This window comes from Phragmites australis, chromosome 9 (genome assembly GCF_958298935.1).
Source record: "Phragmites australis chromosome 9, lpPhrAust1.1, whole genome shotgun sequence".
NCBI lineage: Eukaryota > Viridiplantae > Streptophyta > Magnoliopsida > Poales > Poaceae > Phragmites > Phragmites australis.
The window spans coordinates 31,870,566-31,894,952 of record NC_084929.1 but is presented as its reverse complement, the minus strand read 5'-3'; the positions used below and the strand labels follow the sequence as shown (position 1 = coordinate 31,894,952).

At 45.1% G+C, this 24,387-nt stretch overlaps 4 protein-coding genes across 7 annotated transcripts; all 4 read right to left on the bottom strand.

The window, feature by feature from the left end:
* Positions 1-4,139: 4,139 nt before the first annotated feature.
* On the bottom strand, positions 4,140-7,044 carry LOC133929185 (uncharacterized). Its single transcript, XM_062375833.1, has 2 exons — positions 6,911-7,044; positions 4,140-6,752 (listed from the first exon to the last, which is right to left on the bottom strand). The coding sequence occupies exon 2, from the start codon at positions 6,385-6,387 to the stop codon at positions 4,255-4,257; it is 2,133 nt and encodes a 710-aa protein (XP_062231817.1). The 5' UTR covers positions 6,388-6,752; positions 6,911-7,044; the 3' UTR covers positions 4,140-4,254.
* Positions 7,045-7,150: 106 nt separating this feature from the next.
* On the bottom strand, positions 7,151-9,081 carry LOC133929186 (thioredoxin H-type-like). The gene is made up of 3 exons (XM_062375834.1): positions 8,830-9,081; positions 7,571-7,693; positions 7,151-7,473 (listed from the first exon to the last, which is right to left on the bottom strand). The coding sequence occupies exons 1-3, from the start codon at positions 8,938-8,940 to the stop codon at positions 7,339-7,341; spliced, it is 369 nt and encodes a 122-aa protein (XP_062231818.1). The 5' UTR covers positions 8,941-9,081; the 3' UTR covers positions 7,151-7,338.
* A 3,575-nt stretch (positions 9,082-12,656) lies between these two features.
* LOC133929182 (jacalin-related lectin 3-like) lies at positions 12,657-16,936 on the bottom strand. 2 transcript variants are annotated; one of them, XM_062375829.1, is made up of 8 exons: positions 16,704-16,936; positions 15,781-16,118; positions 15,127-15,345; positions 14,326-14,787; positions 13,987-14,229; positions 13,565-13,909; positions 13,245-13,460; positions 12,657-13,105 (listed from the first exon to the last, which is right to left on the bottom strand). In XM_062375829.1, exons 2-8 carry the CDS (start codon positions 15,781-15,783, stop codon positions 12,809-12,811), a joined length of 1,785 nt encoding a protein of 594 aa, XP_062231813.1. In that variant the 5' UTR covers positions 15,784-16,118; positions 16,704-16,936; the 3' UTR covers positions 12,657-12,808. The 2 variants fall into 2 exon arrangements, with proteins under 2 accessions (XP_062231813.1, XP_062231812.1); XM_062375828.1 differs by having other exon boundaries at positions 15,781-16,936.
* Positions 16,937-18,785: 1,849 nt separating this feature from the next.
* LOC133929183 (low-temperature-induced cysteine proteinase-like) lies at positions 18,786-22,479 on the bottom strand. Of its 3 annotated transcripts, none has more exons than XM_062375831.1 (6): positions 21,740-22,479; positions 20,318-20,553; positions 20,086-20,226; positions 19,562-19,993; positions 19,203-19,326; positions 18,786-19,121 (listed from the first exon to the last, which is right to left on the bottom strand). In XM_062375831.1, the coding sequence occupies exons 1-5, from the start codon at positions 22,218-22,220 to the stop codon at positions 19,228-19,230; spliced, it is 1,389 nt and encodes a 462-aa protein (XP_062231815.1). In that variant the 5' UTR covers positions 22,221-22,479; the 3' UTR covers positions 18,786-19,121; positions 19,203-19,227. The 3 variants fall into 3 exon arrangements, with proteins under 3 accessions (XP_062231815.1, XP_062231816.1, XP_062231814.1); XM_062375832.1 differs by having other exon boundaries at positions 18,786-19,071; XM_062375830.1 differs by having other exon boundaries at positions 18,786-19,090; positions 21,740-22,478.
* Between the last annotated feature and the right edge of the window lie 1,908 nt (positions 22,480-24,387).

The following is a 24,387-nucleotide window of genomic DNA, read 5'->3' as shown; positions in this document are numbered from 1 at the left end:
TCATGTGTTTTCCGGTGCCGCCCCTTGGGTCAGCGGTGGGGTGCTGTGCCTGTGCGTTGCAAGCGCGCGGGGGGGGGGGTTCCTTGGGGCCAGGGGCTTCTGTCTTGGGCTTTTGCGGACATGGGTTTTACTCTCTCTTTTTTTGTCTGATAACACATGTGTCATTTTATATTAGTACAATGCATGTTCGTTGCAATGGATCTTAAATATGACACTGTCGGTGTATCAAGAACGGGGGGTCCCTGAGTCCCGAGACCCGGCCAGCCATCCGCCACATGGCGCCGTCCCACGAGGTCCCTCCTAAAGGATGAGAAAAGTTCAAGTCCCGGAAGAAGGTGCTCGGGGCCACAGTCACTGGTCCCCGAGCACCCCAGTTCCCCGATGATTCACAAAGTCTAAGTACCGGGAAGAAAGTGCTCGAGAAGGTGCCCGGTCACCCCCGAGCACCCTAGTCCCCCGATGATCAGAAGAGCTAAGTTTCGGGAGAGAGTGCTCGGGGCTGCGTGCGGCAGCTCTCGAGCGCTCGATTCCCCGATGATCCGCGTAAGAGTGCTCGGGGCTGCACGTGGCAGCCCCCGAGCACTCGGTTCCCCGAAGGATCGTGTGAGAGTGCTCGGGGGAGAGTTTTCTAGGAGGTGAACAGTACCCCTGAGCACCCGGTACCCCGAGGACAATGATAGGCATTCTCAGGAAAGAGTGCTCGGGGAGGTGAACAGTACCCCCCCGAGCACTCGGTGCCCCGACGACCCAGAAAGGCCCCCGAGGGGCCCGCCGATGAGGTGTCAATCAATCAGAGGTCCGAGGCCGCATTTAATGAGCGTGCGTAGCCTGACATCTCCAACTGCTCCCGCCACGGTGTCAGTCCCTGCCATGTTTTGGCAGAGAGGCGTGGGGCTATTAATTGCACGGGTCCCGTCCCGTATCATCCGGCTTGTCTCGGGGTAACATCGCAAGGATCAAGGTGTTCCGTCTGCCGCCCTGCTGTGGCAGAGGAACAAGACGGGGCGGGCACGCCGGGTTACTCTGCGGCTGCCCGGTGGGCCCTCTCCACGGCACCCGTTGCCAGGGGGTTTATGGTGACAGGTGACCGGGCGTGCGGCGTTTTTTCCACCCCCGGTCACTTCACTCAGAAAAAATGATGACGCATTTTCCAGTCATGGCATCTTGGAACTTGTGCCCCCTCCTTCCTGTTCGGGGCATGTCTCAGCCGGCGAGTAAAAAAGAGCCGGCACACAGAAGATGAGATGAGGTCGAAGGATCGACGAATATAGTAAGAACCGAACCATAAACGAACACAAAGCACAAGGCACAGTCCCTGCCGAAGAACAAGGAGCCTCAAGCTCTTAGTTAGGCCAATATTCTTGTAACCAGCAATATCCTTGAGGGACTTTCTCAGGACGGTTATTACATCCATATAGGAGTAGTGTATTACGCCCCCGTACGGCCCGAATCTGTCTAAATTCCGGTGCATTTACTTCTTTTTGCACTAGGTCATCCTCCCCCCACCGGTCGTTGCATTTACTCTCATTCATTTCTCCGAAGAACTTATTCAGGATCATCCTTCGGCCGAATCTCTAAAAAGGGGTCTCTCAGGATCCCTGCGACAGGAATTAATCCTCCGACAGACACCCCTGTACTATAATGGTTTCTAAATTTGACACACAATATTGTTTTACTTTCTACACGAAGAAAAGAAACACATGATTCTTGATTTTAAACAATTCTAAAGAAGAATGCATTATTTTTCATTGACTATGCTAAAGAAGAATGCATTAATTTTCATCATTGACAAGGGTACAACAAAATGTTTGTTTCGTATAGGTAAGAGCATGAGGATAGTGGAATCCATTGACAAGTCGATCAAAACTACAAGATTCAATTGCCATGGAAGGTTATTTTCCCAGAGAATTTCAAACAAAACATGTGCACAATCTATAGGCCGCGTAACTGTATCACGTGAGTTGCTTTTCCTAACCAAACATCCCAAGAACAGATACCAGTTTACCAAACAAGGTGAGTTCGCATAGCCTTTGAACGAAGGAAACAATATTTTCATAAGCAGAAAAATATTGCAGCAAGAAGCGATGCTCCAAATGACATGAGGAATACGCTCTTGAGAATTCGAAAATAGCATAATTAACCATTACAGGCAATCCACATTCCAAAATAGCATACATCTCTTGCTGACAAAAAGAATCAAGAACGAACAACCAAAAACTTCTTCTATGGCGTAAGCTTGGTAGGTCAATATTTCTTGGACAACGGTTGAATCGGTAACTTGGACATTTGTTCTTTACGGCCTTGAGTCTCTTGAAAATTAGAACTCACCATAACACCAGGGCTCTACCTTTAGATCCTCCCGTGGTAGCATATCAAACTTTGCAGTCTGGTGATGTAATTTAAATGAGAAACCATACGACTGCACCAATAAACAACTCATTTAATCTAATAAATTACTATAGCAAAACTAACCATTGCAGCTTCATCAAAACATTTCAATATAAAACCTAATTTAACTTAGACAAAAACCATAGTAGTCTAGAAAGGAAAACTAACCATTGCAACTTCATTAAATATATTTCAAGAAGATATATGACCTAATTTTACTTACACAAAAACCATGGTAGTCTTGAAAGGAAAAATACAATATAACCAATCACCTGGGACCTGATTAGAGATTCAAAGTAAAATGTACATTGAGTGAATTGCATTTCTATAGCAATGCAAATGATCTGTGGAAGGGGAAGATGTTTTGAGTTTCAAATTTCTCATCCTCCAAATCCAAAATCCCATTAAACAGTTTCCGCTGGTGAAAGTGAATATATAGCAAAGAAAAAACTTCACTCACTAATTATATTCTAATGAATTCAACTGTCACAAGAACCTTACTTTTCCTGTGGGAGCAAAACTACAAATTGCTATATACAACGATTGCCTGGAATTTGTAATCCAATGAAACAAAATCGAGCTAACAAAACATTTCACTAATCGGCTAAGAAAAAGATCATGTTTCATTTGGAGAGCCAGAGCAGCATGCTCCGTCCTATGAATGAAAGACCAGAAACTAGAGGGACTAAACAACTGACCTAAGCCGCTGTTGCTGGGTGACCTCTCAATCTCACCCAAGTTTGCAACAACAGGGAGTGGCCTCTCATGAATAATCAATAGACTTGGTGCTGAATCTGCCTCAAGCATCTTCAACACTTGCTCCATTCTTGGCCTCGTGTGCAGATGGGGATGTGCGCAGAGCACGTCGACAAGTACATACTTCTCCATTACCTCAGTAGGACCAGGCTCAACCATTCCTTCTTGGATCACATCCACCGTCATCCCCCTCCGCACCAAGGACCAAGCCCAATCAATAAATGAGCACCGAGGGGGAAGGACGTCCTCCTTAGATTTCATTAAGAGGATGCCGCGCTTCGAATCCGGACCGGCTCAGTGAAACCGTGTTCGACTGACCGTTAACACCGTGAGAGAAGCACAAAGCTCTGGCCCTCGCCAAGAGAGATGAACGCCCTCTTCCCACATGGAGATTTAACAAATTCGCCAAGAGAGATGAACGCCCTCTTCCCAAAATAGCACATAAAACTAATGACCCAACCTCTGAAAACAGAGGTGGCCATACCCCATCCAACATTGCCCTCTAGCCAAACACACCCTAACTAATGCATGTTTCACCATTACAAAAGCTGGGAAGCACACCGGGGCACCCCTCCCTATGAGAGTCTAAGATGGGATGAGACTATGAGAGAGATACAATAGAAATTGCTAGAAACACAAGAATATTGCAGGAATTTTGCAGAAAATGGTTCAGGTCTCGTGTGATAGAATGGAAAATTTTCTGGCATTAGATGCATAGCTTAACTCAGCAACGAGTGTTTGTTCCAATAAAACAACCCAATCCTCTGTTTCAAATCACAAGATTATTAGTAGCAGCTTGCAGAGTTCTAGCAAACTACTGCATAGTAAGCGTGTTTGTTTTATCTTTTGATTCTGGAGAGTTCAGAATCAAAAACTGAAACAAACATGTTGATTTTAGAAAGCGATTATGAGAATTAAAAGCTAGTTTTATAATTAGAATTTAAAAGTTGGTTTGAAGGTGCTTTTGTAGATTCTGAGTGACAATATTCTGAGGCTAAAACAGGGTATTATATATATTATATACTTCATTCATATCAAAAACTAATCTTACAATCAGCTATTTAAAATTCACAATACAGAATCAGTTTTCACAGCTGAAACAAACCGTATTCACCCCGTCGTTGCCGACGCGTGACCGGGCGGTCGCTCCAGGACGCCGGCGTGAGCCAGCAGCGCCCACAGCTGCGTCATGAACTCGCCCCCGGCGCCGAGCATCTCGCCGTGGATGTCCACGTTGTCCGACGGCGCGAGGAACAGCACAAGCTCCGTCCAGAACTCGGCCAGAACTTGCCACCGCCGGGCGTCGGCGCCCACCGCAGCCCTGAGCTGCCCCCCGAGCAGCGCCGCGCGCTCGATGACGGTGGTGGTGCCCGCTCGCTCGTACACGCCGCCGCTTTCCAGGTCCTCCAGACACGCCCGCTCCATCTCCTGTAGCCTGGCGAGTATGCTGCTCGCCGTCCTGCAGCCGCCCAGATGGTCCCGCGCCTGCTGCACCGCCGTGTCGAAGATCTGCTCGGCGTTGTAGCTCGAGTCCGGCAGCATCTCCGGCACGAACGCCACCAGGTAGGCGCAGTAGTTTGACAGCTTCGTCGCGATGAGCCGGTGCTCGCCAAGAGCGTCAGCGCGGCCAGGACGGCCGCTAGCCCAGTGGCAGCGAGTGGTCACGATGTGCCACACCAGGATCTGGTCGGTGAGCTTCGGAAACCTGCACGCCCACTCCAGTCGTGGCAGCAGGCCGTGCTTTCGCAGGGTGGCGACACCATTGGTAAGTTGGCAATGACTAAGCTTGAGCGAGAGGAGGACGGCGCGCTTCACCTCGGGCGGCAGCGGCTTCCTCCGGCCTCGCTTCTGGCCTTGTCGCCGCGGCTCCACCAGGTAGAGCGTCAGCCACGAGAGCAGGTTCCACGGCTGGTGGTGGAACCGCTTCAGGAGCACGTACTGGCCGACCTTCTCCTCCCAGTACTTGGTCTCCGGCGGCTTGATGCTCTCCTTCCACCAGAGGTGGTGGCCCCGCCACCGCCTAGACCATGGCCGGTCGTCGCGCACGCAGCGGTACAGGGTCTTAATGTACCTCCAGTTGGAGGAGAAGCCGGCCACCGCCTGGAACACCTCGAGCCCCGCGGTGATCACGACGATCAGCACCGTGACGGACCGGTCGAGGTTGCGCACGCCGATCAGGAGGCGATGGTAGCCGGGGCCAAGCGTGCCAAAGAACGCCGTCCACATGGTCAGGCCTGCCACGGCGACGGCTATGCAGATGTAGGTCCTGGCTCCCACCAGCACGACGTTCCTGGTGTAGAAGAAGTCGTAGAGGAAGGCGAGCTCCGCCTCGACGACCCGGAAGGCGGCGTCGGGGCCAGTGGCGCCCGTGTGGATGAGCCCGGTTAAGACGAGGTCGCGCGCCTTCTCCGAGCCGGCCTCCGCCGGCACGTACCCGTAGAACCGCCGCTTCAGCAGCTTGAACAGCGCGAAGGCGAGGCAGAAGTCCCTCGCTCTGTCCTTCTCAACCTCGCTGTACGGCTGTTGATCGATCCACTTGTAAACTTGGTCGATCGTGACGACCGACTTGCTGGCTCTCTGAGCGAGCATGTCGTCCCGGGAGGGTCGGGCGCCATCGTGGCTGACCGGCAGCACGGTCTCCTCGCCGTGGAAGATGTACCTGTACCCTTTCATGCTGACGGGGTCAGGCCGCTGGTCGGAGGCGAGAGCCTCCCCGACGTCCATGTACTCGGCGACCACCTTGACGGATAGGTCGGGGCGGCTGGTCTGGATCATCTCGGCGATCTTGGCGGCCGTCTTGAGCACGTTGAGCGCCCAGAACGCCCAGATGGCCGCCCGGTAGCTGGTGTTGCGGCCGGTGGCGTCGACGATGAGCCAGAGCACGAGGCCCGTCTGGAGGACGTGCTGCAGCAGCAGCTTCTTGCGCTGGTCGACGTCGCGACGGCTGTGCACGGGCGCCGCGTACGCGCTCGCCTGGATGAGGAGCAGCGCGGCCGCCCAGAGCACGAACGTCTCGCCGCGGAAGGGCCCGTCCTGGATGATCCCCACGGCGTAGGAGACCACCACGTAGGAGAGCGAGTAGGCCATCCACATGACGCCGCGGAGCAGCTTGTCGCTGCTCCGGCGGTTGGCGGAGCCATAGAGCACCAGGGCGGCGAGGATGAGCGCGCTCAGGAGTACGACCACCTCCAGGCGCAGCAGTCTGCCCTGCACCGAGCTGAGGCTCTCCCTGATGCCGCGCATGGCTGCCCGGCTCACCTCCGTGACGGGCTCGCTTGGCCGGTCCTCTTGCAATGGCTGAAGCAGATCATGGAAAGAGAATACCTAATGGTATGATGATTTTTTATCCATAAAGGATGAGAATCGAAACAGAAACAAGAAACGAAAATAAATGGAGTTGCAATATGCCAAGACGACTTCTTTTGTGGTTGTGTGAGCTTGTGGCGGTGGCATTCGATGCAAGATAAGAATCACTCCAAAGCTTCACGAAACATTTGGCAGGCACCTTTCTTCTCTCTTAAGCCTGTCAGATATCAAAACAGTTTTAAGATCTCAGCAGCTGGTAACTCTCCTTCGCGGCTGGGGCGGTGAGGAGCTGCTCCCAATGCCTGGACCGATGAAATGGTACCAAGTTAAGAAAAGCATATATCCCATGCACAGCCTTTGGAGATGAACGTGCAGAAATGCAGCTAACAGTTGTCAAACCCAAACAATGATTTCATAAACTTGGAGACTTTGTTCTGAACCAACAGAACAACACACGGACCTGAAAAACATGAGTATAATTATCATCGCATTTTCAAAATTCGTGAGTCGATCGGATCATAGCCTCTAACAAGTGGGATCCGGGCATTTCAAAAATGGGGTGGAACCTGCACAAGTATATGAGCAAGTAGCTAGTTACTTAGTTGTGATAATTAATAATTCCAAGATACCGACTCTGATTCACCATTATAGCGTCTCAGCTGAACGAAAAACCATCATATGCAAGGCACAAGCTTCAAGCTTGGATCAAGCAAGGCATTATGCCATTATTATTGAGAAACTAAATATATAAACACTGCATATGAAGTAGGCTTTCAAAAAAAAAAAAAACACTGCATACGAAGTACCATTACAAAGGCACTAGCCCTCCATGAGTTTGGAAGGGTCTTCTTATTTAGGCGAATAATACTTCACTATAGCATCACTGGCCTACTGGGCCATCTGTAGCTCAAGCTTCTTCACCAGCTCTTCCTTCACTGCGCCAACAACCCTGTCCTTAACGTCACCCCCCTTCACGAACAGGAAAGTCGGCATGGCCTCAACACTGAATTGCTCAGCAATAGTCTGCTTAGCAAATAGATCTCGTTAGGAAAGCAGACGAGGAAAGTAGCATGGAAGTTTTATTATGACAATCGGCAAAGAGTGCTACAAGTTTTACGACCTTCATTTCATCAACATCAACCTTCAGGAAAACGACATTTGGAAACTTCTTGGCGAGATCAGCAAAAATTGGAGCCATGACGTGGCATGGTCCGCACCACGTCGCAGTGAAGTCAATCACCACCTGTCATGAGGAAAACTGCATTATGCATTCATCCAAAGTAGATGAAACATGATTTAATAAAACTGTCGCTATTCAACAACTCAAAATAAGTCTATCAGATCTTGCATTTCAAATAGAGACGATTTGTCAACCTCTGGTTTGGAAGTCTGCCACAAAGCTGAAAATTATCAAAATGATCACATTCTTCATTCAATAGCGCACAAATATCACAAATGATATCATGGTTTAGTGGTCTTGAAACTTAACGTGCTCGGTTTTAGTATACATAAGTGAACACACAGTCTGATACGAGTACAAACAATTCTAATGGGGCAGAATTTCAGCATTACCAAATAAGGGATGATTTCACATGAGAGCATGCTTTCGTTAAGTTAATAGGAAGCAACAAAAGTATTCTCCGTAGATCCAAAACAGTAAAAATACCAATCTGAACTTGTGGAGCAACAACATTCGTAAAAAGATGTTGCGGCAGTATTAAAAAGAGCTACCCCATCTGCAAAGCAACCGTATTATAAATACTAATAGAATATTTATTTACAAAACATGCATTATTACTCGGAAACTGGGATCAACCGTCAACGCAACCCTTTGACACTTTTTATTAAAAAACAAACCAACAATCAACATCTCACAAAAGATATTTTGTTTCTGTTGCTGCCAATCGTCATATCTGCAGCTTACTCTTGTAATAAGATTTTCCACCTACCGGAACTACCAAAGTTCAGATTATAAAATCTTCAAAAATGAGAACACATGATTTAGATTAAAAAAAAGGCACATGTTTTCCTGCGATAAACCCTTCTATGGTATAAAAAATAGTAGATCCCTAACATCCACTAAAAGGGGGAAAATAAAACCCTAAAATGCTCTCTAAATCATCCGAAATAAACAGAAACTCCAACTTGATGAAGCACAAACTCGGCCTCAGGTGCCCTCTCAGTACAGGGGAAAACAGCCCAGGAATACCCTAATCATATCAAACGGTTCAAATTTTACAAATCGACACAAACAAAGACCATTCAGACGAAATGCACCCTCTATCCAGCAGATTATTAGGTGAATAAAGGTACGGACTGATCTCGCCTGCTTCCTTGCAGTAACAGAACAGAAAAGGCACAAAGAAAATCAAGAAATACCAGCTTCTTGGGGTCGGTGCTGTTAGCCTCGTCGATCTGGATGCTCCACTCGTCCAGACTGTGGATCGCGATCACCGACCCCTCCGCCGCTGCCCCCTCCGACGCCGCCATCTCTGAGAAGTCAGAGGAATTGGATCCCTCTGCCACGCGCACACCTACCGCTTCTTTCTCACGCGAGGAGTGGACACGGGAGTTGCTCTCTCTGTCTCTCTCTTCTCTCTCTCTCTCATCTGCTAGGCTCGCCACTCGATAGATATTTGCTATCATGGGGGAATCGAATTATCCTGCGGAGCCACATTACGAAGATACCCTTATGCCAAGGGGAAATTACGATCAGAGTGCTTGTCCACGATAGGTGTCTCTCTGTCACACCTTATTTTTAAACAACAAAATAGATGTTCTTTATATATGTATCAGAATCAAATTTATATATATATATATAATAATTTTATAAATGATAAAATAACGGTATCATTACATAATGATAAGGTTTATTAAAAAGACTCATAATCTTAAAGAAAACACTACGATAATTTCTAGTGATAACAAGTCTTCCATCCATCCACAAGCGTTGTTTTAAGAGAACGTCAGTCTACGATATATTCTTCAGATCGACATCATCTTTTGCTTAGAACTCAGCTCCATCGACCGAGATGTTCTCAAAATTCTCACATTCTGAGCAGCATCAAGAGGTTGAGAGAAAACAAACATGAGTACATGGAGTACTCAGCAAATGTGAAAAAAATATGACATGAACGCTTAAGACATGGAAAAGCTTAACTCAGGTTGATTGCAACTATACCAATATAATCTATGACTCAAAAGACATGGCAAACATATTTACTATGTGTGATGACACCAACATTAAAGTAACAGCTAATCGGATTTCATCCGACTACCAGACTCACCAGATATCCCATATCCAGCTACCAACTCATCGGGGTTCCACCACCCGACTACCTAAAACCAACCATCCAAAGTCCCCACTAATTATGAAGAAGTCTAAGTTTGCTTTTGACCGTGAGCACAGCTGATCGATCAATTTTATACTCTGCAAAGTTTGCACATTTTACCCACGAGTTGTGACTTCTGTTTTGATTTACACTTCCGGGGTGTAGAGCTGGCTCTCACTACAAGGCCTTTACAAAGCATCTCCAAATCCATATGCACCTACTAAGTTTTCACCGCTAACAAGGATTCCATCCACTGCAGAGGCCCCCTCTTATGCCACTCAACTGTCCACTGATACGTACAGAATAAGGAGAACATTTAATTAATTAGCTAGGTTGTACCCATATAAGCCTTATGGTTGCGCTGTTATGCCGAGTTACAGGCTTCACAAACCGGTCCTTAGAATCTACAACGGTTACTTACACATCACCCAATACACACACAGTAGCCATACCGATCAAACCAACCTACCTAGATCCATATGATCAAAGTTGCTACAAAAATTACTCAAACAGGTGTTGCATAGAACATTATTCAGATTAATATTTAACCCACCCGACTTAACAGCACAACTAAACATTTCTAGCCTTAACACTCAAACTATGACACAGACGACAAGGACAATAGGGAAAGTACTAGTAAACCCTAACTATATGATTCATATTGACAAGCATGCATCTAGAAAAACAAAAGATACACTTTCCTACAATAGGATCAAAGTGATCAAAGACACTTACCTTCAGCCGTGGGTTGTTCAAACTCCTCGAACGTCTAATCCTGCAGGTTCACACACTGCTTGTCTCATATAGCAATCGCGCACACCAGAAACAAACAAACACAAACCTCTAAGAACAATACATAAAACAGTAGCAATGCACTATAAAAAAGATTACTAACAGATAGTACTCGCTGCTACAATCGAGGGAGCGCAAGAATAATCTAAATCGGAGCTCGTATGAAAACGTTGTGAGGGTTTTAAGTACAAGGGCTTTTCTGAAAAAGTACAATAGCTAAATTGTAAAAACAGAAAATTATAGGGACTCATTTGTAAAATTTAGAGACCTATTTGTAATTATATAAAAGTTTAGGGGCTAAAAGTAAAATAACAGTACTGACAAGGGGCATAACTATGAAAACAGAAAAGTTTGAGGGCCTATATGTAAAATTACCTAATTTCAAAAAATAAGTGAATTATTTTTTTTATTGAAAATCCTAATTATTGTGTCAGCATGCTGACTGGGCTAAAAGGCTGACGTGGCCATGTCGCGTGCGACAAAGGTGCATGCGTGGCATGCATACGTGGCAAGGCCGATTGGGATCAGGGCATTTAAATCTAGGGCACACGATCTAGATTAGACGGCTGAGATTTAAAACGCGAAGGGGTATCCAGGCTTCTAATCTTGATCGCACGCGATATATCGGACGACCGACGACAAAAGGGGGGAAAACGGGCGGCCGGTGGCGACGGGAACAAGGCGGCGTCGCCTCGGACATCGCTAAAAAATGACGAAAACGTCATCGCCGGGCACGATTCATGACGACGAGTGGCTGGGGAGAAAGAGGAGCGGACTACGAACCCGTTTTGGCGCATACCTTCGGCGGCGGGGCACGAGAGGGTGGTCGACGGCGATGAAGGTGACGATGACGCCCGGGTTGACGTCAGGGAGGCGCTCCGGTGGCCGAGAGGCGGCGGGAAGGAGTCGGCGGCCTTGCTCTCAAGCCTGCGAAGCCGATGAACTAGTCGGTGAGGGCAGAGTGGCACCATAGCGGCGGCGACACGAGCTAGGCGGCGGCAGCTAGGGCTGCGGAAACAGATAAAAAAGGAGAGGGAGACGTGCACATAAATAGAGGAGGGGATGGATAAGCGTGTGGAAGACGGATTCGGTTGATGTTCGGTTGGTATTCAGACTCGGGGAGGCGGTGACGCGAGTTCAATCCGGACTCGGTTGACGCGGCGCGGGCGGAGACGACGGTGCTGACAAGTGAACCCGGCGAAACGGGGTCACACTCTGCTGTCCGATCTGGAACGGACGGTTGGATGGGTGTGTTCATGCCAAGCAGCAGCAACCTTTTGGATACGAGTGGCCCGCGTTTGTCGCCTTCGATCAGGCAGACTTATTCATTGGCATTTCTGATTTTACAATTCTCATAGCTGCTGATTTTTGTCACCCTTTCTTTGCACACTCATCCTTTCGAAATGAAACGACGAGTAGAAATAATCTGACAGAGTAAATTCAGTATATGCCATTAGATATTGATTGGATTCTTGTTCCGCTGTTGGAAAATCTTCAGATGTAAATGTCTGTTTGTTTGTCTTAGAATGTGAGAATTCAATCTACTCTATAAAATTTATAAAAGTTTTTCTATTAAATTGTGGATATGGAGTTCGTAGTATAATTTAACTTATGAATTGTGATAATTAATTTTATATTACAACTGTTTGTTTTTATTTTTGCTTTCAGAACTAGAATTCATAATCAAAATAAAAAACAAGAGTAAATTTAAAAAAACTATAACTATTTTAATATATTAAAAAAAACTACAACTTATAGTGTTCATTTTAAAAACCTATAACTATTTTGATATATATTGAAAAAACTATAATTTTCTTACCATAAACCTATCTATCATCTTTTAGCAATAAGTGGACCAGAATTAATCCACATATTATATACAATATGGGATGACATGTGAACTCACGATAAGAAAATTATAGTTTTTACAACAAACGTTAAAATAGTTGTAGGTCTTTAAAATAAGCGTAGAAGTTATATACTAAAATAGTTATAGTTTTTTAAATTTACTTAAAAAACAACCAAGACCTAAGTGAATCACGCAATACTGAAAATGGCACAACTTCCCATGACAAGCACGAATTTGAACGACGAATCACAAAACCAGGGCAGAATTATGCAAGAATCACTCATTCAATACGTACGCCTGAATACAGGGAATGAACTCAAATGCTGCCTCCAAACTAAGATGCTCAAAATCACGTCTTGTATAGCTGAAAGTTCATGTCAATTGATCAGAAGAGGTACTTGGACAGCACATATTTGGGGGCAGGCCTCCTGTCCCCGAGCCAGTGCTGCATGTGCACGCCGATGGCGTCCAGGTGCTGCCCGCTCCGGCCGTGGAACCCGACCACCTTCCCCTCCGTCGTCGCCGACGAGAAGAAGGCGCCGGCCTCGTCGCCGAATGGCCCGTACTTGCCCCGGTTGGTGATGAACGTGAGCGACCTCAGGACCCGAGGCCCTTCCTCCCTGTAGTTGTTGTAGTAGCCGTACACGCATGTCAACACCTCGTGGGGGTAGTCTAGCTTAACCTGCAAATGCATCCAGAGAACAAGGACGTCATGCTACTGAAGAAACATGCAGAGTTCATGTGCTCTCAGCAAGCAAGGATGGCATGTCTTGGCAAGAGGATGATGGAAGGACAGGTGACAAACTTGATTCTGCACTCACCCTGTGGGTTATGTGGCCACTGTTCCCATGCCTTGCAGACCAGATGGAGTGGCCACCCCTGTCGTACTCGATCTGTATCGACCCGATGAACGTGCCTCTCATGACATAGATTTGTTTCACCCCGGTGTAAACGCCATCGTCCCATGGCCGGCCTCCCTCCCCGCCCCAGGGCCCTGGTCCCATTGGAACCGGTTCTTTCACCATGCCATAAGCAACCTGCAGAACGATTCGAATGCATCCTTAATAAGTACTGTTAGCTAGACGGTATGTGGCGATGGTTCCATGCTTCTGTAAAAGATTCAGACAAGAATTTCAGTTACCTCATCGTCGGTATCACTTTGCGCTTGGGCAAGCATGTTGTAATGCAAAGATGGGCTCGTCGCAGTCCTTGGTGTGCTTCTAAATCGCTGTGGTGCTACCTTGCCTTCCTGAACATGAACTCCAATGCCATCGATGTACCACCCCTCCCTGCCATGAAATCCTACTATCCTTCCATTGGTGAAATTGGTGGAGAAGTATGTGCCACACTCATCCCCATATGGTCCGTAAGTCCGCTTGTTCGTGTGGAACGTGAGCGATCTAATCACGGTTGGGCCCATGATTATCGCTGAACCATGGAACCCAGTTATATGAGTCAACACCTCTGATGGGAAATCGAATACTATCTGCAAGACAAAAGTTTCAGATCATCCAAGCCTAAATGTTACTGTTCAGCAAAGAACTGATACTGCAATCGCATTACCTTGTCAGGTGAAACACCTCCACTGAATCCATGCTTGTTGCCCCATACTGCCTGCCCGTTTCGGTCATACAACACCTTCATAGAAGAAATCCCAACTGCGCGTGTCAAATTGATCTGCCACACACCGGTGTACACGCCATCATCAAAGATGGTGCCACCACTTCCACCCCAGGGACCATATGTCTGAGGGCTGTTCACAGCTGCAGCTCCTTTCTCTCCGTAGTAACTAGGAAAAGAAACCATCTGCAAGGCAAAGTTCAGAATTCAAAGGTTGTACAGTTATCAGAAAGACAACGAATGGGCATCAGAACACCAATGTGGTATGCTAATTTGCCACACCTTACTCCAGAGAGCTCCATCATTGTAGTTTGGGGATGGATTCGTATACTGCTGCTTGGGGTGATTGCTAGCATAAACAGCATAGCTGTCACCTCTATCTCGCACAGCAAGTACCATGTTCTCATGCCCAGGACCACCCTCAGTTAAGCTATAACCATTTCTACCATATGCACTTGGGAGGCTTCCAGGTGAGGCTGGAGAATTCAATGGACTTGGAACATGCACTTGCTTCAGATAAAAGCCTATTGAGTTGAGATACGACCCAGACCGTCCACAAAATCCAATAATCTTGCCGCTGCTCACTGGAAGTGAGAAAGGCGTCCCATCTTCAGTGCCGAAAGGCCCGTACTTTGAACGGTTGCTTTGAAATGTCAGCGATCTTATGATAACCGGAGTCCCGCAGACTGATCCATAGTAACCACTTACAGACAGAAGGATCTCATCAGGAAAATCTAGCTTGACCTGCAGATTATACAAAGTATTAAGAATTTTGTTTGAAAAACATGAAAACTGATTTTAAGTTCTGAACTCCAACATTGATACAGATGAAATTGTCTAAAATAGAATAGTTATTGAATTAGGTTTGTCGTGTCTTAATTCAGTGCAGCTACAGTAATCATATTAACAAATTGGCAAATATCCTTAAATTTTACCACTATTGACATGCATACAGATATTTATACTCGTAAGCATCGATACGAACAATCACAGAAATCTCCATTTCAGCTTGTCCAAACAGGGTTATTCTGCAATCATGCTAGACAAACTGCAAATGCTTCAGTGAGATTCAGAAAACTAGACCTTATCAGTTCCGGAGCCTCCGTCAGTACCACCGTGCGTCTCTGACCAGACTGAGGTTCCTTTCAGGTCATACTCGATCCTTATCGAGTCGATAGCTGCACCATGGGTGATCACAATCTGGCGTATTGTCGAGTACACACCGTCATCCCAAGGGTATCCTCCTGTCCCTCCCCAAGGCCCAACCACTATGGGAATCTTCCCATTAATGCTTTTGATGCTCTAGTAGACATAAATCACAAAGTTTTTGTTAGAGCATGATAACAGAACTTGAATTCTAAAAGTTATATGATACATCACGAAAAATATTGTGTTTCCATTCCATTGCCGGTGAAATCAAAGCACGGTTACGACATTCAATTAGCAAGCTTGCCAAGGAAGGAAAAAGTAGCAATGGATGCGACTCCTGTTCTAGAATCTAAGATTTCCAATACATTCAAAGGGTCCGAAACTGTCCAGTTCAAAATTGGCAAATGAAAAACATCAAATGTTTTGTGGTGTGCTGTAATCTCAACAATTCTGCCTAATTCTAGGATGGCATTTCTGAAGGTTCTATGCAGGCTTAGAAGTTCATGACGCCATTGCTGACACACATATGTTTAGGAAAACAAACACAGAAATATGCACACAAGCTCACGAACAAACAAAATAATGTACCATTTTTAGTTGCGCAAATAGGCGCAAACACTTGAGAGACGGAGAACTGAGCTTACGCCTCCTACTACTACCCGTCTGCTACCGCGTTGTGGGCTTATTAAGACAAGAAGAAACACCCACCTGCCAATTTATAGGATGAATGGAACAAAGGATGCCAAGGCCAAACCAGCCACTGGTCGCAAGCAGGCAGCAGCGTTAACGGTTGAGGAGACCTGAAAGCAACCAGGGGAACTCGATTCTCTGACCCACTGGAGCCAATTCACGCACAAAGGAAACATGACGCGATCAATCTTTTTCCTGATCTCCGGCCTCTTGCCTCACCGACTTTGCATGATTCCCTGCATTAGCGATGGAAAATTAAAGAAGGAAAATATTTTATGATATCAATTCTGCGATACACAGAATGCTGTTTCACTCGTTATTCTGCGTGTTTGTGTGTGTGGGTGGAATTCACCCAGAAGAAAATAACTTGCAGGGTTCGTGATTCCAGCTCTCAGATGGGATTTCTTGCTTGTACTTCACCAGGCTCTTGATTTCTTTTCCACCAGTGGCCGCACTGGGAACTAAATTAAATAAAGAAACCAGAAACTAGTTTCGTGAGCCCATAATTCTGCAGCAGCATGGCAATTGCATCAATCTGAAGAAAAAGTAAACAAAAAAAGAGAGAAAAAAGAACGTATGCTCAATCTAGCAATGTGCCCTTCGCCTTTCGAAGCGGCGAAGTGTTCGATGCCTGCTTGACCCCCGAACGCCTCCCACGCAAAAAAAGAGAGAAAGTAAACAAAAAAAGAGAGAGAAAAGAACGTATGCTCAATCTAGCAATGTGCCCTTCGCCTTTCGAAGCGGCGAAGTGTTCGATGCCTGCTTGACAACCGAACGCCTCCCACGCAAAAACGAATTTGGTGGGCTCGTTTCTTCCTCACCTTTATGAACTGGAGGCCACTTGAGTTGTGCGCGCTGGCGAATCGCGGCCACTAGCGAACCGCCGGCGACGGTCGGTGTGGCCGAATCGAGGAGGTCCCTTGGTCACCTCACCAGTCAGAAGCACCATTGGCGTGCGTCGTCGGCCGTTCGCGGCTGGGGCGCCATCAGGGGATCGAGATCCGAATAGATTTCTCCACCTGCGATGCGGCGACGCGTGTTTGCCGCTGCCGAGCGGCGAAGGCACGTTCCGTTATTTCTACCGACGTGGAGAAGCAAGACGCACGGGTTTTGGTTTCTGCTTCTGCTCCTTCGGTTCTTCCACCAACATGAGAATTGGGGATGCGAATCAATAATGATTTATTAAAAATATTTATTTAAGTTAAGATTTGTATAAAAGATAGATGAAAAAATTATAAAATAAGTAAGAGGATCAATAGATAAATAAGTATTAAATGAAAGATAAATGAACAAGATAAGCTATACGTGTCTAAGACATGCAAATTTGAGTTTTTCATTCTTTCACAACCGGAGGAAATGATGGCAGTGACCGGCGACCAATTGGTTGCACTTAGGGGTGAAAACGGCTTGGATAGTTTCTGACCGATCCGGGTCGGAATTGAAAACGGATAATTTTTTTAATCGGCATCGGATATTTTTAGCTCGGAATTGACATCATTTTTTTTTTTTTGAAATCGGCATCCAAATCGTCGTAGCAGTTTTCGACGAAATCAACATTTGCATCGAATATCCGGTCTACCTGAGTTCGGATATTATCCAAAATCCAGGGTAAAACAATATTCTAATGCTAAAAAATTCAAAAATTATTGAAATAATCAAAAAAAAATCAAAAAAATATGTTACAGAGGATTATATAATCTAGCTAAAAAAAATTAACTCCAAATATGATATGTACAATGAGAAATAAAAAAGACAAATTTCTAAATCATATTTTTATCTGAAATTTTGTTAGAGCTAAATCATAGTATCCTCTACATCACCAAAATTGTTTAAATTTTTTCATAATAAATCATATTTTTATCTGAAATTTTGTTAGAGCTAAATCATAGTATCCTCTACATCACCAAAATTGTTTAAATTTTTTCATAATAATTTCGATAGTGTTTTGAATTTTGAGAGCAAGAGAACAATTTTTTTTAAATATGTCGCCCGTTGGAAGTACAACATGTTTACTTTTTTAAACTAGATGCTTCTATCTCGATCGTTAGCCACCATGGTATGCCGATCAAATGTATGGACGTGGTTCTCTACCGGTTCCTATCCTACCTAACGGTGGTGTTGGGACGCTATTCATATGGCGGCAGGCTCGTCTAAAGAAGACTCTTCCTTCCATTTGTGTACATGTTATTTTTAATTTTTTACTTAGCTTTGTGAATTTATGATGAACTAAGTTTAAATATGTGTACTAAGTCTAAGTATTGTGTGTTTGTGTGAATTTGTGTCAAACATAATATGTGAACTTGTGAAGTTATGATGAACTAAGTTATGTTATTTTTTATCCAAGTGATCAAGTGTATGAACTATATTATCTCAACTATTATATAGTAACTTCCTAGTATAAATATACTTTTTGTTTTTATTATGATCTTACATATAATTTGAGTAGTTTTAAATACAATTTGAGTAGTCTTTTATGTTCCGGTAAATATTTACCGGCCGCATTCGTTTTCAATCCATAGTCGTTTTGTATTTGTTTCCGATATTATTTGTGATCATATTCGTATCCGAACTATCCGTATTTATATCCGTTTTCGACAAAAAAATATAATTTCAAATACAATAAAGCCCTATTCCGACCGATTTCAAGCCATTTTCACCCCTAGTTGCACTTGCACGAGATCATGGTGCCGAGATCAAATCCGAAGGATCCCTGCCCAACATGGAGCCATATCGGCTGGACTAACGTGAAGGAGAAGCTGGCAGCATAGCATACAAGAACGAACTGGCTAGTAAAAGATATCTGTCCCGACATATAATCTAGGCACTACATGGTAACTTCAATTTGCTGACATTGTTGCTCATGCTTCATGCTTCTGTGACATAACAAAAAAAGAAGGGAGAAGTACACTCTACACAAATCTTTATTAGGCCTGGTCCTCAACTGTGGTACAAATTGAGTCAAATACAATCATCCGTGCAGTGGCTCTCTAAATTCACAAGCTAGTGCGAGCCTGGCATGTACAATCATGAAGTTCCACACCACAGTATGGTTCACCAATACACAGCAAATCTGAACATCTCTGTGCAAGACAACAGGCTTCGAGGAGCTAGTGTATACAAGGTGGTAGCAGGGCCCTTGAAGAAGGCAGCTAGACTAGGCCAACCCCTTGTACAAGAACTTGGTTGACTCTGTATTGTTGGAGACAGACTGACAGACAAAGGTCAGCATATTTGGAGAACTACGAATTGAAGGATGGATCACATTAAGATATGGATGTCAAAGATAACATTGCTAGCTAGAGCAAGTTTATTTAATTTACCTTCAATCCACCAATGATTATATGTTCATTGATCCATCAGTTCCAACAAACCAGTCAAAGAGGGAACTTTAGATAAAGACTGCTTCCTCCTAATTCCTTCTATACCAGAAAAGTTTCCATTGGCCTGACACGACAAGAAGTAAATGTTCAGTTAGAATGTCATCTTACGCAATGTTTTAAATTATTCTACATGGTAAAACAATAAGTATGAGCATTAAAATTGAAAAGGTAATAAAAAAAAGATGGAAACTAATGTAAAACGATTAGAACAAACCATCAAGATCTAAGGCAGGTCAGTCCCTAATTACAGACATGGCTAAAGTTCAAACAAAAATGCCACAAATATCTAGCATACGTACTCTGAGACACTGGTTGCGAACTGAATCACAGATAGGATAGTCATGAGGGCAGCAATAACGGTTATCCTTGCAGCAAACTGCATTGTCCAGTTCGCAGCAGCTCCAAGAAAGGCAAAATCCCAAGATGCGCCAGGAGCAACAACAGGTGGATCCTTCAGGGCAGTAGGTAAGGGTGCTGCATTTGGTTGGACCTGGGCCTGGTGAAGGAGGAGGATTTGGGCTCGTTTTTGTAGGAAATGATGACATCTGGTTTATACCACAGACACCATTGGAATTACCAGTGTTTCGATGCATATGCATATAGCCCTTCATTCCCCAACGTTCACCCCAAGAATTTTTCACAATCCAGTAATCCTTGCCACCTTCAGAACCATAACCAACGATTAACACAGCATGATCAAGAGATGTTGGACATGGACCATCAAAGATACCCTGCATAAGAAAATATTAGAAGGAGAGTACAACAAATGGTCACCGTTATATAAAAACGTTAGTAAGAGGACAACTGGATTCTGTCTTTGTACCTGGGAGTATAGCTGAAATGCTCTAGCGCTGCCACATATTCCTACGCTAACAGGTTGTTGGGCAACGGCCTTGAGTAACAAGTCTTCATTGTTGGAAGGTACAACAGTGTAACCATCAATTGTTACAACTCGCCTTTTGAGCTGCGATGTAAGCAAACACATCGTATAAGCACGATGCAGTAAAGGCCATCTAAACGTTTTGTGAAGGTTATTTTCTGCACTTCCATTTTACCTTGTCCTTGTTACATGTTCCATCTGCTTCACGATAGGGATAATCATCCTCCGTATCAATTCCACCATTTTTAATCACAAACTTATAGGCATAATCCATGAGACCACCACCACAGCCGCTATTATAGGATCTGTCACAGTCAATTAGTTCCTGTTCAGAAAGGCTGACCAGAGAGCCCGTCTTGATTTTGTTTATTCCTTCCATAGCACCTGTAGCAGAAAAGCTCCAACAAGCTCCTGAACAACAATCAGGACACATTAACTGGCAGTACAAGTCCATTTCAGCGATTGGGAATTGGTAGCACACTAGCACCAACATTTCACTATGAAATATTATTACAAGAACTTCAACAGAAGGAACCTAAAACTAGATACGAGCCAACGCGTACTATGCAGAAACAGACCCATTTGTGGCAAGCATCACTCCTACGTTGCTCATAGTACTCCTACATTGTAAAACGAGATTTCTAAGAAGGTTCTTATGTGGCTCTAATATCTATTTGCGCCTTTCCAATGTTTACCGTAGCCAATACACACTCTAACATAAATACATAATCCCAACCTAGAAGACTGGATTGCTGGAAGCATGAGCATTGATATTTCCATGTATCTTATGGATTCCATAAAGGCCAAGTGCATTATATATTGAAAACATGATCATCTGCTTCAATAGTAACAAGCAATATACCAATATCTATCTGAATGCGCAATTCTTTAGTGCAGAACACTGTAAACAGCAACACAACTTATAGAAGCTTAATTTGACATCTCATTGAGTCGCAATGAAGAATCTCATATGAAACCATTTTTAGAGGAATCTCATATGAAACTAGAGGCGTGACTCCATTTATCTAGTTGTCACGCTCAATCTAGTTCAACAATCAGTACAGGCAGTAGTCGGTCACTATAATAACATCACTCCAAGCATAACAAAGCCTTTAGATCTAGTGCTGGAAAGAGGTCAAATGACTAAAAGACGATACTCTTGATATTGTAGTCGGAAATATTGCAGATAGACCTGTATACAAAATGTTTAAAGTTGTTTGGTGTCACCTCACTAACCACAGAAAAAGAAAGGATGAGAAACACCAAAGGTTTGATATAATCCATCACAGGCGAACGTGCTGCTAATTAATCAATCCACTGCCAATCCTAAAAGGCAAAATTGGATTGCGTCAGCCTTGGCTCCCTTTACAGTTTACTGTTTGAGTTTAGATTCTAAGAATCGATTCTGGTTAGTATCAGGAACGGCCGTATATCACTGTGTTAATGTCTGTACTTCATTTTGATGGGATAACACGTTGGTTTTTAACAGTATCCCCAAGACCCCAACAAGCATTCGGAACAATAAATCTGATGTAAAAAGGATTAGCTTTGCAAATAGCAATCTAAGTGTAGAGAAGATGGAGACACATGCGCTCACCGCAGCTGCCCTGGTCCTTGACCTTGGTGACGGCACCGCTCTGCCTCCAGTCCACCGCATCGGGGACCGCGCCGAAGCCGCCGTCGAGGCCTCGGTACGCCACGCCGCCGCCGCGGCGCCCGAGAGCCCCCTCCGGTACGACGGCGAGGCGGCCGAGGCGCGCGGCGCGGAACTCCTCGTGCGTCAGGTCCGCGAAGGCGTTGAGCGCGAGCGTGTAGGACCTGGACGAGTTGGCGGCGTTGGCGCTGTGCGCCGCCACGAAGGCCGCGTTGTCCGCGAACACCGCGAGCCGCGCCGCGCGCTCCTCGGGCGTAGAGTACGCCCGCCCGTGCTCCGCGCACCACGCCTCGAACAGTGCCTCGTACGCCCGCAGGTCCCCTCCGCCGCCGGTGGCAGTGGTAGCAGCGTCAGCCTCCGCCGCCGCCGCGCCGCCTTCGGCGAGCAGCAGAAGGGTGAGGAGGAGGTAGGAGACGGAGGGCATTTTGGTGATTCCCCCCCGCAGTCACACCTACCTACGCCTCTGGTGGGTTTTGGTTAAAAGACTCGATGAGAAGCTCAGAAATGGCAGCGTTGATTAAGTAGGGAAAGGATTCGGTGAGAACTGAGAAGGGGGAGCGGAGAAGAGGACGGCGAGATCGTTTTGACGAGACGACAGCACGGCGAGTCCGCCGCGACTGCAAGCACAGGGCAGGCCGACGGCCGATTGGAGGTAACGATCGATGGATAAGGACGGGGAGATGTTTCGTGGGCCAACTGGAAAGCAGATCAGATTGGTCCAGCCGTCCAGGGAGTACTCCCGTCCAGGTATGTGAAAAACGTGTGTAGAACAGAGTGGGTAGGTAGATAGGTTAAGATCATGTGACCTTAGCAGAGCAAAGTAGAGATGAACAATGCCTTTGACTTGGTCCATTTTCATCCGTCCAGCCCCAACGAGTGCTATAGTAACGTGCTACAATATAAGATAAACAATGAAGTGTACGAGGATATGATAACAATAATAGTATAATAACTGTTTTTACACTGTATCTATCTCAGCATCAGACGTATAATATTGTGCCACTTTAATATTGAAGTCAGAGTATCTAGTTCAGAATGCATTGGGAAATTCGCGGGTGAATAGGGAAAATTCACGAAACAACACTTGTTTGGAGATGTTTCGTGGGCCAACTGGGAAGCAGATCGGAATGGTCCAGCCGTCCAGGCATGTGAAAAACGTGTGAAGAACAGAGTGGGTAGGGTGGATGGATTAAGATCATGTGACGTTAGCAGATAAAGGTAGAGATGAATAGTGCCTCTGACTTGATTCATTTTCATCCGTCCACCACAACAAGTAACGTGCTATAATACAGGATAAATAATGAAGTGTTATGGGGCAGGACAACAGTAGCAGTAGAACAACTGTTTTACATTGTATCTATCTTAGCATTATATGAATAATATTGTGCCCTTCTAACAGTCAGAGGATCTAATTCCAGGATGAATAGGAAAATTCGCTGGTGAATAGGGAAAACTCACGAAACAACACTTGTTCGGAGATGTTTCGTGGGCCAACTGGGAAGCAGATCGGAATGGTCCAGCCGTCCAGGCATGTGAAAAACGTGTGAAGAACAGAGTGGGTCGGTGGATGGATTAAGATAATGTGACGTTAGCAGATAAAGGTAGAGATGAACAGTGCCTCTGACTTGGTCCATTTTCATCCGTCCATCGCAACGAGCGCTATAGTAACGTGCTACGATACAGGATAAACAGTGAAGTGCTTCGAGGTAGGATAACAGTAATCATAGGACAATTGTTTTATACTGTATCTATGTTAGAGCACTGTAGCATCAAACACATAATATTGTGCCCCTGTGATGTTAAAGTGAAGGATCTGGTTTCAGGGTGAATGGGGAAAATTCACGAAACAACAGTTGTTTGGAGATGTGCTCAGGAAACAGCATCCGAAATAATAAAATTCATGAAGCAGCACTACAGAAAGCGAACAGATTCACATAAGAGCACTCTGTGTCATTATCCTCTCTATTCTATTTTTCTCATCATTTTACGCAAAATCCAATGACCGACTTGTCCTTCCACCTTCTCTGTTGATGTTAAATATGATGATTTAGTGCTGCGGAATATACGAATTTATGTGATACTTTTGTAATCTATAGAACTTAGTAGTTCTCTTATGTGAATGGCAAACTTGGTTATAAAGATGCAATATGTAACTTTATGTATACTATTTCGTTAAATTGAAACTTGTAATAGTCGTTTGTATTGTTTGTATATCGAATTGGATTTATTTATAATATGCAATCTGCTATGCCTAACCTTATTTAAAATGGAATTTGTATTTTTCTATTTATCTATTTGTGTTGTTGTTCTAATTTCTTTGTTTAAAATATACGGAAGGGCCGAAAGGGAGGCCGGCATGCCTTGAAATGCAACAGGGGCAATTTGGTCAGTTTGTATGTGAAGAAAGACTAAAAATAAATGGGAGAGTACAAAAGGTACGTGAAGTGATATTTTATTAATCCATTTGGTGAACCAGTGCTCTTCGATGAATACAAAGATTTGGAGTGTTATTTCCTGAACACCACTAAAAACAATGTTGTTTCCTAAATTTCCCCGGTGGATGCACGGGGATGTCGGCTCTGTTTGGGACT

Bases quoted from the DNA above. Each gene is read 5' to 3' on its own strand.
- LOC133929185 (XM_062375833.1), bottom strand. From the start codon at position 6,387: ATGCGCGGCATCAGGGAGAGCCTCAGCTCGGTGCAGGGCAGACTGCTG.
- LOC133929186 (XM_062375834.1), bottom strand. From the start codon at position 8,940: ATGGCGGCGTCGGAGGGGGCAGCGGCGGAGGGGTCGGTGATCGCGATC. The intron at 7,694-8,829 runs GTATTTCTTGAT...TCCTCATGACAG, and splicing joins GCACCGACCCCAAGAAGCTG to GTGGTGATTGACTTCACTGC. The intron at 7,474-7,570 runs GTCGTAAAACTT...TTTGCTAAGCAG, and splicing joins TTGATGTTGATGAAATGAAG to ACTATTGCTGAGCAATTCAG.
- LOC133929182 (XM_062375828.1), bottom strand. The intron at 14,788-15,126 runs GTCTAGTTTTCT...TATAATCTGCAG, and splicing joins GAGGCTCCGGAACTGATAAG to GTCAAGCTAGATTTTCCTGA. The intron at 13,910-13,986 runs GTAATGCGATTG...TTTGTCTTGCAG, and splicing joins GAGGTGTTTCACCTGACAAG to ATAGTATTCGATTTCCCATC.
- LOC133929183 (XM_062375831.1), bottom strand. From the start codon at position 22,220: ATGCCCTCCGTCTCCTACCTCCTCCTCACCCTTCTGCTGCTCGCCGAA. The intron at 20,227-20,317 runs GTAAAATGGAAG...CTTACATCGCAG, and splicing joins GAACATGTAACAAGGACAAG to CTCAAAAGGCGAGTTGTAAC. The intron at 19,327-19,561 runs GTACGTATGCTA...TTGTCGTGTCAG, and splicing joins TTCGCAACCAGTGTCTCAGA to GCCAATGGAAACTTTTCTGG.